Consider the following 13150-nt stretch of genomic DNA (forward strand, 5'->3'; position numbering starts at 1 on the left):
CGGTATCTGCGCCAGTACCTTTTTGGTCCACACTCAGGAAAGGTCCACACATCTCGGTCCCACTTGTCATACTCCGCTTCACGTCCACCTCACCTCCGCCGCGGCCTGTGTTTGAATGGTGGCGACGCCATGGGCGCCACCGCCGTCTCCTCCTCCTCCACTCCCCGCTCCAGCCGCCGCCTCCCACATGGCCGTCACGCAGGCGTTCGCGGACGCGCTGCGCTCGTGCGGGGCCCGCGGCGCGCTCTCCGGCGCGCGCGCTCTGCACGGCCGCCTCGTCAGCGTGGGCCTCGCGTCCGCCGTCTTCCTCCAGAACACGCTCCTCCACGCCTACCTCTCCTGCGGAGCCCTCCCGGACGCCCGAAGCCTGCTGCGCGGCGAGATCACGGAGCCCAACGTCATCACCCACAACATAATGATGAATGGGTACGCGAAGCTGGGCAGCCTGAGCGACGCGGTGGAGCTGTTCGGCAGAATGCCCAGGAGGGATGTCACCTCGTGGAACACCCTCATGTCTGGCTACTTCCAGGGAGGACAGTTCTTGGATGCTCTGGAGACCTTCATGTCCATGCGCCGAATCGCGGACTCCTTGCCGAACGCCTTCACTTTCGGGTGCACCATGAAGTCCTGCGGCGCTCTCGGGTGGCATGAAGTGGCGCCGCAGCTGCTTGGGTTGTTAACCAAGTTTGGTTTCGAGGATGACCCTGACGTTGCGACTGCCATTGTTGACATGTTCGTGAGATGCGGGGCTGTGGATTTTGCTTCGAAGCAGTTCAGTCAGATTGAAAGGCCAACTGTTTTTTGCCGGAACAGTATGCTAGCGGGTTATGCCAAGTCATACGGTGTTGATCACGCTCTTGAGCTTTTCGAGAGCATGCCTGAACGAGATGTTGTTTCATGGAACATGATGGTGTCCGCATTGTCTCAGAGTGGGCGAGCCAGAGAAGCCCTCTGTATGGCTGTAGACATGCACAATAGAGGTGTGCGTCTTGACTCAACAACATACACTAGTTCTCTGACTGCATGTGCTAAATTGTCTTCATTGGGATGGGGTAAGCAACTCCATGCTCAGGTGATTCGGAGCCTACCACACATTGACCCATATGTTGCCAGTGCTATGGTTGAACTATATGCAAAATGTGGCTGTTTTGAGGAAGCAAAGAGAGTGTTCAGTTCCTTACGTGATCGGAACACTGTGGCATGGACAGTTCTTATTGGGGGATTCTTGCAGTATGGTTGCTTCAGTGAATCTCTTGAACTGTTCAATCAGATGAGAGCTGAGCTGATGACAGTTGATCAGTTTGCACTGGCAACTATAATAAGTGGCTGCTCCAACAGGATGGATATGTGTCTTGCGAGGCAGCTGCATTCTCTTTCTCTGAAAAGTGGGCACACTCGAGCTGTTGTCATCTCTAATTCCCTTATCTCTATGTATGCAAAGTGTGGCAATCTCCAGAATGCTGAATCTATATTCACTTCGATGGCCGAAAGGGACATTGTATCATGGACTGGCATGCTTACTGCATATTCTCAAGTGGGGAACATAGGGAAAGCTCGTGAGTTCTTTGATGGCATGTCCACAAGGAATGTAATTACATGGAATGCAATGTTGGGGGCATACATACAACATGGAGCTGAGGAAGATGGCCTCAAGATGTATAGTGCTATGCTAACTGAGAAGGATGTCATACCTGACTGGGTTACTTATGTTACATTGTTCAGAGGATGTGCGGATATGGGTGCAAATAAACTTGGAGATCAAATCATTGGTCATACTGTAAAGGTTGGTCTCATCTTAGACACCTCAGTCGTGAATGCGGTTATCACGATGTACTCCAAATGCGGAAGGATAACAGAAGCTCGAAAAATATTTGAGTTTCTAAGTCGGAAGGATTTGGTTTCCTGGAATGCCATGATCACCGGTTATTCACAGCACGGCATGGGGAAGCAAGCTATAGAGATATTTGATGATATGCTGAAGAAAGGGGCAAAACCTGACTACATAAGCTATGTTGCAGTTCTGTCAAGCTGCAGCCATTCTGGACTCGTGCAGGAGGGAAAGTTTTATTTCGATATGTTGAAGAGAGACCACAACGTATCTCCAGGGTTGGAGCATTTCTCGTGCATGGTGGACCTTCTAGCCCGTGCAGGGAATTTGATCGAAGCCAAGAATCTCATTGACGAGATGCCCATGAAACCAACCGCTGAGGTTTGGGGGGCTCTTCTTAGCGCCTGCAAGACACATGGCAACAATGACCTCGCAGAATTGGCAGCTAAGCACTTGTTCGACCTGGACTCGCCTGATTCTGGAGGCTACATGCTTCTGGCAAAGATCTATGCTGATGCTGGCAAATCAGATGATTCCGCACAAGTCAGGAAGCTAATGCGAGACAAAGGGATAAAGAAAAATCCCGGCTACAGCTGGATGGAAGTTAAGAACAAAGTTCACGTCTTCAAAGCAGAAGACGTGAGCCACCCTCAGGTGATCGCGATTCGGGAGAAGCTGGATGAACTCATGGAGAAGATCGCGCACCTCGGATACGTGAGGACCGAGTCCCTGCGGTCTGAGATTCATCACAGCGAGAAGCTGGCCGTGGCTTTTGGGATCATGAACCTGCCTGATTGGATGCCCATCCACATCATGAAGAACCTACGCATTTGCGGTGACTGCCACACGGTGATCAAGTTGATATCGACGGTGACCGGTCGGGAGTTTGTGATTCGAGACGCCGTTCGATTTCACCACTTCAAAGGTGGTTCCTGCTCTTGCGGGGATTACTGGTGACCACAGAAACCCCCTGTAGTTCTTTTGCTCTGTAGCCCGTCAGATTCATTGAGACAACAGAGGAGTAAAATGTCTACTCTTTGATTATTATGCGTGTTATATCTGCCCACTATTTGTCTGAGGTTTAGGTTCGCCAGTTGGTTTCCTTGAACCTTGAAAGCGCCGATGAAAAACCCATGTGATAGCTATATGCAAAGAATGCAGTGGGGATGCCAGGGACAGCGAGCATACACTAGAAAACAGAGGCTTGGTCATGTCATATTGACAATAAGCATATCTAGTTCACACGGTAGCATGGCGAGTGATATGTAGAGAGAAAAGGAAATAACATCACATCCAGGACTGTTCATCAAACTGGACATGCTTCATTGGGACAAGCCATTTTAAGAGTTAACAATTCCAGGCAGATATAGTAGGAGGTAATTCACTGAACATTTTGCAGGGATTAAGCGGCAGCAACGTGTGAGATCATTTCAACCCAGCTTAGCATGCGTTCCGTCGAATCAATTGACGAGCTAAATCAGAATCCCCAGAAACACACATCCACACAGGCATTTTACAAGATTCGAAAATTGCAGGAAGTCTTTGTAGAGCATGAAGACAGGAAGAAGCTAAAGCCACAAGCTGTATGTACATCGTGGAAGTCTAGATTGCACCAGGTGCGTCTCTCATGCTGATATTCAGGCTGTTTCTCATTGTTCTTCGCCCCACCCCCATGTTGCCCTTGGTCATCATGGCAACAAATTCTCCATAGTCGATGCGCCCATCCTGACAAAAGAGAGCAAAATCAGGACAATACTAACTTATTTTTGTTACTAACAGAACCATAAGCATTAATTAATTAATAAAGCAGCAAATGAGCTATGTTGGTTGATGAAGACAGCCTCTCTGAACCAAACTATCTTTTCGAGCAGCACTATATAGGGCACAAATCTATGTCCACTGGAATTTCAAAAATTTAATCCGTAAGCCTTGCTTGAACTTGAATAGTGCATAGCTTCAAGTGGAATTTATTGGACAAGTATTTGGCCTAATATGTTTCCCACACCCAAAAAGTATTTGATCCTAATTGCAAGTATCTAGTGGTTAAGACCTAAGTGGTTGAGAGACCATGTTCCTCTTCGAAAGACTGGAAACCTCGGTATAAATTATTTTGTTGTCTTGGCTAGACTACTGAACAAGCTCTATTGCATCCCATTACTAGCATTGATTGTACATACATATCCAAGCTAGGAAGACAGTAATGGACCAAGATATACCATATCTAGAGAATAATAAATATACAGAATTAAGACCACACTTACATTGTCCTGGTCAGCTTCTTTAATGACATCATCAAGAAAAGCATCTGGCATGTTGTGCTCTTGGCAAGCTTGCTGCAGTTCATCCACTGTGATGTAACCACTTCCATCTTTGTCAAAATATGAAAAGGCTGCCACCAGATGCTCCTCACGCTCCAGTTTATTCAGATGCAATGTTGCAGCGATGAACTCTATATAGTCAATGGTCCCACTGTTGTCCACGTCCGCCTAATGAATCAATGGTACAAAAGAGACATGTAAGTTCCTTTGTTTACCATGATATAACTTGTCTTTGAAATGATTTCAAATCCTGGGGCATAAAGCCAAGCTGAACTTATCAGCCATCAGAGTAAATTTCTGTGGACTTGCTACACTAGTTGATTAAGAAATAGCTTCCACAGATACGCATCTGCTGCCTGCTGGTGCTTAAGCACAAATTCTCAGAGACATCAAATGCCAGGTGCTTTAAAAAATAATTAAAATTTGATATAGCATTTACTCTCAGAAATCCAGTTTTGCATATCAGAAGTACAGTTATGTGCCCCTGTTTGGAACATAACAGACAAAAGGACTAATATAAAGGTAAAATGATGTCTACTGCATGCTTCCTAATTATATATGCCCTAAAGAAAGCCACCAAGAAAAAGATGCAACTGTAAGAAGAACAGCTTGTGCATTAAGCAGCCTAGTTCCCAATTTCCTCATAATCATGTAATATATGAACTGGCCGGAGGCAGCACAAGTTTCCAAGAGACTTTAAAAGCTTCTACTTCACAAGGATTTAAGCTTAGGGGACTTAAGGTACTAGGTCATTTAAGACTAAGAAATCCAAGCCAGTATTGTGTTTTGGCTAACTCACCGCATCCATAAGATCACGAATCTCAGTATCCTTCAATGTGGAGCCATATTTTCTCAAGCCTTCTTTGAGCTCATCATATGTAATTGCACCACTGTTATCAGCGTCCATAGTCTGGAACATCTCCTTCAAGCCTGCAATTTCCTCCTCTGAGAGGCTCTCAGCTATTACCTGGTAGAATGATCACGAGATGTCAGTTAATGCACAATTCACTAAGTGTGCTTCATCACACGAAGACATTTTTCAGAACTCAATACAGTTTGTTTTGATAGCTCCCTCGTGTCATACAAAGGAAGAATGGAACATATCATCAAGCATATTGCTCATATTAGTACTCCCTCCATAAAGAAATATAAGAGCGTTTATAGTGATCTAAACGCTCTTATATTTCTTTACAGAGGGAGTACAAGATAATGTGAATCCAGTCAAGTAAGCACTTTGATCAGTAGATGGCAGGCTGACAGCCCAATAAAAATCATAGATAGCCCAAACAGAACCAATGGAACAGCCAAAGTACTATTTCGCGTAGAAGATCGTTCAACAACTGGCAAAGAATGAATGTGTAAAGCAATTCTGACAGAGCGAACAAGAATCTTTTGAAGAGACGAACCCCCAAAATTGCCTCCTTGCAAGCTCATAGATCCGAACAGGCAATTAAGAACTTGAGCTTAAAAAGAATTGAACTCACCCGCAAAGCCATCTTCTTCAACTTATTCATCGCAGAGAATTGCTTAATGCGAGATAAGACAGCTGTGTCAAGAGGACGATCAGGAGCAACTCCCTGATCACGAATCCATGGATGGCCTGAATGCAACGGTTGCAGGTATGTCAAATGAAAACGTATTGAGGAGTATAGAAGGAGAGAAACCAGGAGTATAAGGTAGTGAAAGAAACTAACATAGAACTTCGTGTGCTGTCAAGCGTTCAGCTGGGCGAGGATTGAGCATTCTTGTTATCAGATCTTTTGCACTGTCAGATATCACAGGCCAGGGTTCAGAATCAAAATCGATGACACCTTTCAGTACAGCATCAAATATTCCTTGCTGTGTCTCTGCATTATATACGTTCATAAAACAGGTAAGCCTACAATCGTCAGACGGCAAGCTTCCAAGTTAATTGAAGGGTTAAACATATCGCACCTGCCCAAAATGGGGGTACACCACTCAGCAGAATGTAGAGAATTACACCAGCGGTCCATACATCAGCTTCTGGTCCATATTTTTTGCACAGCACTTCTGGGGCTACATAATATGGGCTTCCAACAACATCGGTGAAAATTTGGCCTGGAAAGAACAGAGAAAGAATGAGAAAGGGAGGCATGAGTGTTGAGTGCATCACAAAGTTTACAATATGCCATTTAGATTCTAGAATAGTCTGCTACAGAATATTCTTTCCCCAAATATACCATTTCCGATCAGTTTCAGACTTCCACTGCCATTCAACTATGATGAGGGCCTCTTTGATTTACAAGATTTTGAAAATGTATGAATAGGAAAAGTATAGGATTGCAGTGGCATGTCAACTTGAATCCTATAGGATTAGCAAAGAGTGTTTGATGCCACATGAAAAACAAAGGAATTGTAAAAAGAGGTTGGAGTGGATGTTAGATTTCCTATGAAATGTAGTACAAAAGATTCCATAGGATAAATTCCTATGGGATCCAATCCTATGAATCAAAGGGCCGACATAGGAAAAATTCCTAAGGATTTCAATCCTCCAAAAATCCTAAATAATTCCTTTGAATCAAAGGAGCCCTCCCAGTGAACTTGTATTTTATAGAAAGACTAATGTGAAATCACATCAAGGGAATGTTGTCCAGTGTCATCACGTAAAGGGTCTCATGACTAATCACCATTAATACTTCATTAATCCTTCATATTTCAGTGACATGATTCCAGATAAGGTTCTGCCCTGTAAGCATCTAGTAGGAGTACTATCCAAATCCAATCGCAAGCCAAGCCACAGTTAATTATGCGGGCATTAGTTTCGTTCCTACTGTAGTAGGAGTACCAAACTAATTAATTAAAGCACATCGTAGTCGTTGACCGACTAGAGCAGAAAGGGATTAATGTAGCTCACCAGGCTTGAAGAAGACGGAGAGGCCGAAATCGATGGCCTTAAGCGAGAGGTCGTCGTCCTTGTTGGCGAGCAGGAAGTTCTCGGGCTTTAGGTCCCGGTGCATGACCCCGAGCGAGTGGCAGGCCTCGACGACCCCGACGATGATCCTGGTGAGCTCGGCGGCCTTGCGCTCGCTGTAGTGGCCGCGCTGTATGATGCGGTCGAAGAGCTCGCCCCCGGCGCAGAGCTCCATGACGATGTGCACGTAGAGCTGGTCCTCGTAGGCGCCCTTGATGGCGACGACGTTGCGGTGGCCGGAGAGGTGGTGCATGATCTGGATCTCGCGGCGCACGTCGTCGATGTCCTCCTTGGTGATGAGCTTGCGCTTGGAGATGGACTTGCAGGCGTAGTCGGCCCCCGTGGCCAGCTCGGTGCAGAGGTAGGTGGTGCCGAACTGGCCCTGCCCGAGCTTCCGGCCCAGCGCGTAGAGGTCGCGCAGGTTGGGCGTGGGGTGGCCGAGGACCGAGCCGAGGTCGGCCGGCGCGCCCGCCCCGCCGCGCCTCATGGCCGCGGCGGGCTGCGCGGGGGCCGCGTGGCCGTCCGTCTTGGCGGCGGCTGTGGCGGTCGGCTGGGAGCCTGGCTGCTTCTTGGGCGAGTCGGCGGCGGCGGTGTGGTCGTAGTCGCGGTCGGGGTCGTGGCGCTGGGAGGCGGGGTGCTTGAAGCTGTGCAGGTACTTGGATCTAAGGGAACCGCCGCATGCGTTGCCCATCAAAGGACGGGGAGAGGCCGCGCCTGGCGCATCAAAGGCAGCTCCGGCCCACGCCTCGGTTGGTTGGTGGTTGCCGCCTCGCCCCGCCTCGCTCTCACGGAGCCGTCAGCGGAAGCAAAGCAACGGCGAAACCGACCTGCTCTGATCTGGCTGGCTGGGTGGAGGAGGAAGGCGAGAGGAGAGGAGAGGGGAGGGAGCTGGGTGGGGTTCGTTGGGGAGGATGGATTTATCGAGGAGGTGGGAAAGGCAGAGGCTGCTTCATGGCGGCTTCTTCTCCTCTCGTCTCCACCCGGCGGTCACGTTTGGTCCGGGGAAAGCTAGCGGGCGGGTGCCAACAGCTAGTGGCGCCACTGTTTGGATTGCCTGCCCGGAGCGTGTGGATTGATTGGCCTGCGTATTGGACGGACGTACGCACGCTGGCGCCGCGACCTGCACCGCGGGTCAGCCTCACCGCCGCCCGTGCGATCGCGGGGAATGTACGTAAAAGAAGATCACCGTCTCGGAAAAACTAGTGCTGTTTTTTCAGCTTTTTTGTTGGAAGAATGGCGTTTATTTTTACTACTAGCTGTTCTTTGAAAAAGGAGAGCCGTTTGTATTTATCTGTTCGTTTCGAGGATACGCCGGTTTATTTAGTTGGCACAGTGTGCTTGCGTTGGCGTGCGTGGTCTTGGATTTTTGCGGCTGGTGGTGGGGAGGGATTGGGGAAGGTGACGCGAAGGAGGAGGTCGGCACCCCGCCCCCGCCTCGGTTCTTGCGAAGAGGACAGGTGCGCTGAACTACACTCATGGCAGCTGCGGGTGGTCAGGTGATGGTGGGGGCGGTTGGGATGGGCGGGCCCGCCGCGCGTAGCCGTAGACCGCGCGGAAAGGGCCGAGCCGCCCCGACCCCGAGGCAACGTGCGCGCGCGCCGGCGGGTAGGTGCCGTGCGGCCGTCCGTGGGCCGTGGCCGCGGGCTGCGCCGATGCTTCTCTCCCCCCGCCGGCCACGTCAACTGGCTTAATCATTCTGCGTATCGCTTACGTGCGGGCCCGAGGGTGGCGCGGCCCCACGTGTCCGTGACGGTGGCTTGGCGTGCGCCTCCTGACGTCAGAGCTGCTTGCCCAACAGCTAGATAAAGTTGCTTGCTTCACTGGCCGTCCTGTCCTTCGGGGAAAGCAACTTGAGCACAGAAAGAAGAAAGACGGATGCAGGCATATACTCCCTTCATTCCACAATGTAATGCTTTCTCTATCCTCGTGCTTCAACTTTGACTGTAAATTTAACTACAAAGACCGATTACAGCGGGAGCAAAAATTATATCAATGAATTCGTATTCAAAAGAAGTTTTCAATTATATAATTTTTTCTCCCGCCGCAGTTGGTCTCGTTGGTTAAATTTATGGTCAAAGTTGAACTTCGGGAAGCGCGGGTGCACTATATTTTGGAATGGAGGAAGTACTGATGACACTATTGCATAGAGATGTTCAATTTTCTTTAACATATAAGTATATACTCCTACTAGATATAGAGATGTTCATTTTACATACGTAGATAAACAAAAAAAGAAGAGGCATGGAGCCACGCAAGGAAGAAACGGATGAAACACGAGGGGATTTCTGTTCCGTGTGCACGGATGTGACCTCCAGCTCCAGGCGAGTCTGAGAGGAAGCGCCTGAGTGTACGTGCAAGACACGGGAGAGTGTGGTGTGCAGATAACCCGTGCATGGTTTATCCGCTCAAGGGATCAGATCTAGCATCAAAGCAAAGAGTTCAACTTATAAAATGGGCGCATGAACATGTGAGTTTGCTGGCTTTGACTTGTGGAATCTTTGACTGGCAGCACTAGGTACGCGTACACTTTCACGGGCTGAATGTAGCGAGTGTATTTTCAGTGTTTCATCCGTGTGTGCGCATAGCCGGTCTATGTTTTTCTCTCTCTCTCCGAGAAAACCAACGGTGGCTCTACCTATTTTCTTTTTAAAAGAAAAAACTTGGGCGGCCTTTATTTAAAAATAATCATATCTGTTACAAGGAAGGGGATTAAGAAATCAGGGGATGTTCGCACAACACCCCGTTTCCTTCTGTAACCCGTTCGGGCAAGATAATGCTCGGTAGCATTACTTTCTCGAGCACAATGCATAATCGTCGTCGTGTTCAAAGAACTCATCAACTTACGGCAATTATTTGTTACCACCGCCCCGGATGCATGGTATTCCAAAGGATCTAGAATACTTTGGACAATCTTCAAGGGATCACTCTCTGAAAATATGCCCAACTCATCGGCGAGCCGCAAACCTTCCAATAGTGTGTACGCCCCCATAGAAGCAACATCCATGCCGTGTTGTTTATATGAACAAGGTGTTATTTCTACTGGATCGACTAGGAGTAGATCAGTGGGATATTGACTTTATTCGGGTGTGTACCTTTTCCTTCCGGCCATCGCTGGTTCATCGGTGAAGGTCTGCGCACAGGCAGCGACGGTCGGTGTAGAGGGTGACTCCGAGGTAGTCGTGGCATCGGTGGGCTTCCCAGCGCTTCAGTGCCTCCCTCTCAATCGGACTAGGGTTAGAAGTGGGGAACAGTGGCGGCGACGAACCTCGTACCTTGTGCAGTAGTCCCCACCTCTTCTATATGGCACTGCGCGACAAGGGCCCACCAGCCTTACTTGGGCTGGACGCCCCCGATCAAGACGTGGGTAAGGGTCCAATGGGCCGTCCAATGGGACGTTGGGCCCATTTGGGAAGAGATCAATCTAACACAAGGTGCTGCAATGAAAGCCCATGTACTATTCCGTAGCTCCGGCACCATCATCAACATGATAGCTAGAATCTACATTCACTTTTTGACCCACCTTGATTTTCTCATTGGTGCTTTCACCTTAGTAGCAAGTGCATTCGCTACGATACCTCGTATGTTCATAGGTGACCACACTAAGGAACCACAGTTTTCTTCATGAGTGATTTTCCAGCGATCCCACCATAAGTACCATGTGACCATATCTGTCTCAATTCCATTTGCAATTGGGATTTTGACCTTGCCCGAAAGATCTACTAACCGCTCATGTGTCGTAGCCGCGTCGATGGTGGCTCTCAAACCTAGCTCATCCCACGCTGCTTTTGCTCTATCACAAGAGAACAACATATGTCGAAGATCCTCAAGATCAACACGACACACTAGACCTCAAAGTTAACAAGTTTGACGAGTAGCTCTTTAAACTCGGTTGTACAAGACAACATGTCTTTTTATCTTAAGTGGCAATATTTGGTGGCACGTCAACCCCTCTATTTAATCTAATCGACCCAACCCAGTTCATAGGAGGCATCAACTAATGCATCTCCTCATGTGGTCATCATCTCCTTTCATAAAATTCACACCAGTTATTGGCCACAAACCTTGTAGCTAATACAAAAGTGGGTAGTTCCTACTAACGAGCACCTCGCGAGCTTAACAAGCATGAGCTTAACGAGCACGAACTGAACAAAGCCAAACAACGCCTTAGGCATGGTTTACAATCGCATGTCACCTGCCCACTATGTGACCAGGACAATGAGACAGTTGATCACCTTGCGTTGGGGTGCGTGTTCTCTATGGAGGTGTGGCACTATGGCCTCGCTCGCTGCGTATTGATCAACACATGCCAGAAGCCGACGACGCCAATGTGCAGTGGTGGCCGGCTACTCGTGCGATCGTCCCCAAGGCCAAGAGGAAGGGATTCGACTCCATGGTCCTTCTCACCGTGTGGGTGCTCTGGAAGGAGCGCAATGGTCGCGTTTTTCAGCAATCAGCGGTGGTTTTTCGTGAGCTTTGCAGGCGGATAGGTGCCGGGGTTGAGCTTTGGAAGCTCTCTGGTGCAAAAGGGTTGTCGGACATTTGGAAATAGGACCTATCTATGTGCAGGGCGTTGTATGTTTCACCGGTGTGTTTGGGTTGCTCACCTTTGTGCTTCCGTGGAAGCTCTATAACCGCGGAAAGCCGCCAGAACCTCTGTTATTTTCTTCGCTCTTCTAATATACATCGATCCGCAAAGCTTTTGCATGTTCGGAAAAAAGAACAAAAAAACAAGCCAAACAACTTGTTAAGAGCTTAACAAGGCTTTTGCTTGTTAAGCTTAACAAACTTAACGGGCATGAGCTTAACGTGCCAAACAACTCGTTAATCCACCCCTGGTTACCGAGCATCCCATCATCTACGGCTATGTTTGGTAGCAAAGTACTAGAAAAACTGAAGTATTAAAAACCAAAGTATTTTAGTCAGTAGGTACAAGATACTACAGTTTTCACATAGCAAAGTATTTTGAAGTATTGAGAATAATGTGACCCGTTTGGCAAATGCTTATATGCACCAACGTCAATTAGCTAGCTAGCATATGAAGCAGTTGCAATGCGCGCCTTGCTAGCTAGCTGGACGCACTGAACGGGCATGCATGACAACCAGCCACATGCACTGAACTACCATGCACAAAACTAGCTTACAGGAAAAGAAGACACTTGAACACGACACAGAGCTGCCGGCGGCTAAACATGGGCTCGCTCTCCAAGTTCAAGGGCGCCTCATTCCTCTCAACTGGCACTGTGCAGTAGGAGGGGTACGAAGCGGCCACAGAGGCAAGTGCCAGCGGTCAGCGAGAAAAGACGAAGGACAAAGATCAGCATACTCACGCTCTTCTCTCATTTGGGCCTCCTTTGGTTTGCAGAAATTTATAGGAATTTCAGAGAATAGGATTCTTATAGAATTTTTTCCTTTAGAGCCCTTTGGTTCATAGGAATGAATTCCTATTCCTACATAGGATTGATTCCTATCGTTTATATTTCATAGGAAAATAAAAATGAGCCTTTGACGTCTTTTGGTTTGTCCCCGGCGGAGACAATATCCACAGGCGACATGGCGGCTGCAGCTTAGAGGGAGGAAGAAGATAACTACGCGGCTTTTCCTAGTTTCTTGCGCATGCTCTGTTTTTAAAAAAGAGATCAACTGTTCTTTTTTTTAAACAGAGAAAATACTGTGGTTTTGTAAATACTGCTGTTTTAATACCACAGTTTTTAGTCATAGCCAAACAGCTCATAGTAATTAATACTATGGTATTTTGAAAAACTGCAGTATTCTTTAAATACTTCAAAAATACTTTGTTATCAAACAGGGCCTACATCTTCGCGGTCGACATTAATATCCTCCACGGTCCTATTCACCGGACCAACAAAAGCAACAACAGTAGTGTCGATGACAAAAGCACATCCTTTATCATCCACGTCATCACTAAGATAATCGGTGAACCACTAGCCGGCCAGCAAGCCGTCGGCAAACGATCGTGCCGTCACCACCAAGGTTTGTATCATTTGCGGACACGAATCAAACCAAATCTGAATCCTTTTAGCACCTCCACCGGTCACACCACGCCTGTCCGCC

At 48.0% G+C, this 13150-nt stretch overlaps 2 protein-coding genes across 2 annotated transcripts; one reads left to right on the forward strand and one right to left on the reverse strand.

Moving 5' to 3' along the window:
* The first annotated feature begins 1 nt into the window (after position 1).
* On the forward strand, positions 2-3114 carry LOC125539681 (pentatricopeptide repeat-containing protein At3g26782, mitochondrial-like). Its single transcript, XM_048703188.1, has one exon. It carries the CDS (start codon positions 116-118, stop codon positions 2783-2785), a length of 2670 nt encoding a protein of 889 aa, XP_048559145.1. The 5' UTR covers positions 2-115; the 3' UTR covers positions 2786-3114.
* Positions 3115-3128: 14 nt separating this feature from the next.
* On the reverse strand, positions 3129-8099 carry LOC125539684 (calcium-dependent protein kinase 13). The gene is made up of 7 exons (XM_048703196.1): positions 7022-8099; positions 6082-6225; positions 5841-5993; positions 5631-5746; positions 4946-5113; positions 4090-4314; positions 3129-3553 (listed from the first exon to the last, which is right to left on the reverse strand). The coding sequence occupies exons 1-7, from the start codon at positions 7767-7769 to the stop codon at positions 3431-3433; spliced, it is 1677 nt and encodes a 558-aa protein (XP_048559153.1). The 5' UTR covers positions 7770-8099; the 3' UTR covers positions 3129-3430.
* Positions 8100-13150: the final 5051 nt, after the last annotated feature.

The sequence above is a fragment of the Triticum urartu genome, chromosome 2 (genome assembly GCF_003073215.2).
Source record: "Triticum urartu cultivar G1812 chromosome 2, Tu2.1, whole genome shotgun sequence".
Taxonomy (NCBI): domain Eukaryota; kingdom Viridiplantae; phylum Streptophyta; class Magnoliopsida; order Poales; family Poaceae; genus Triticum; species Triticum urartu.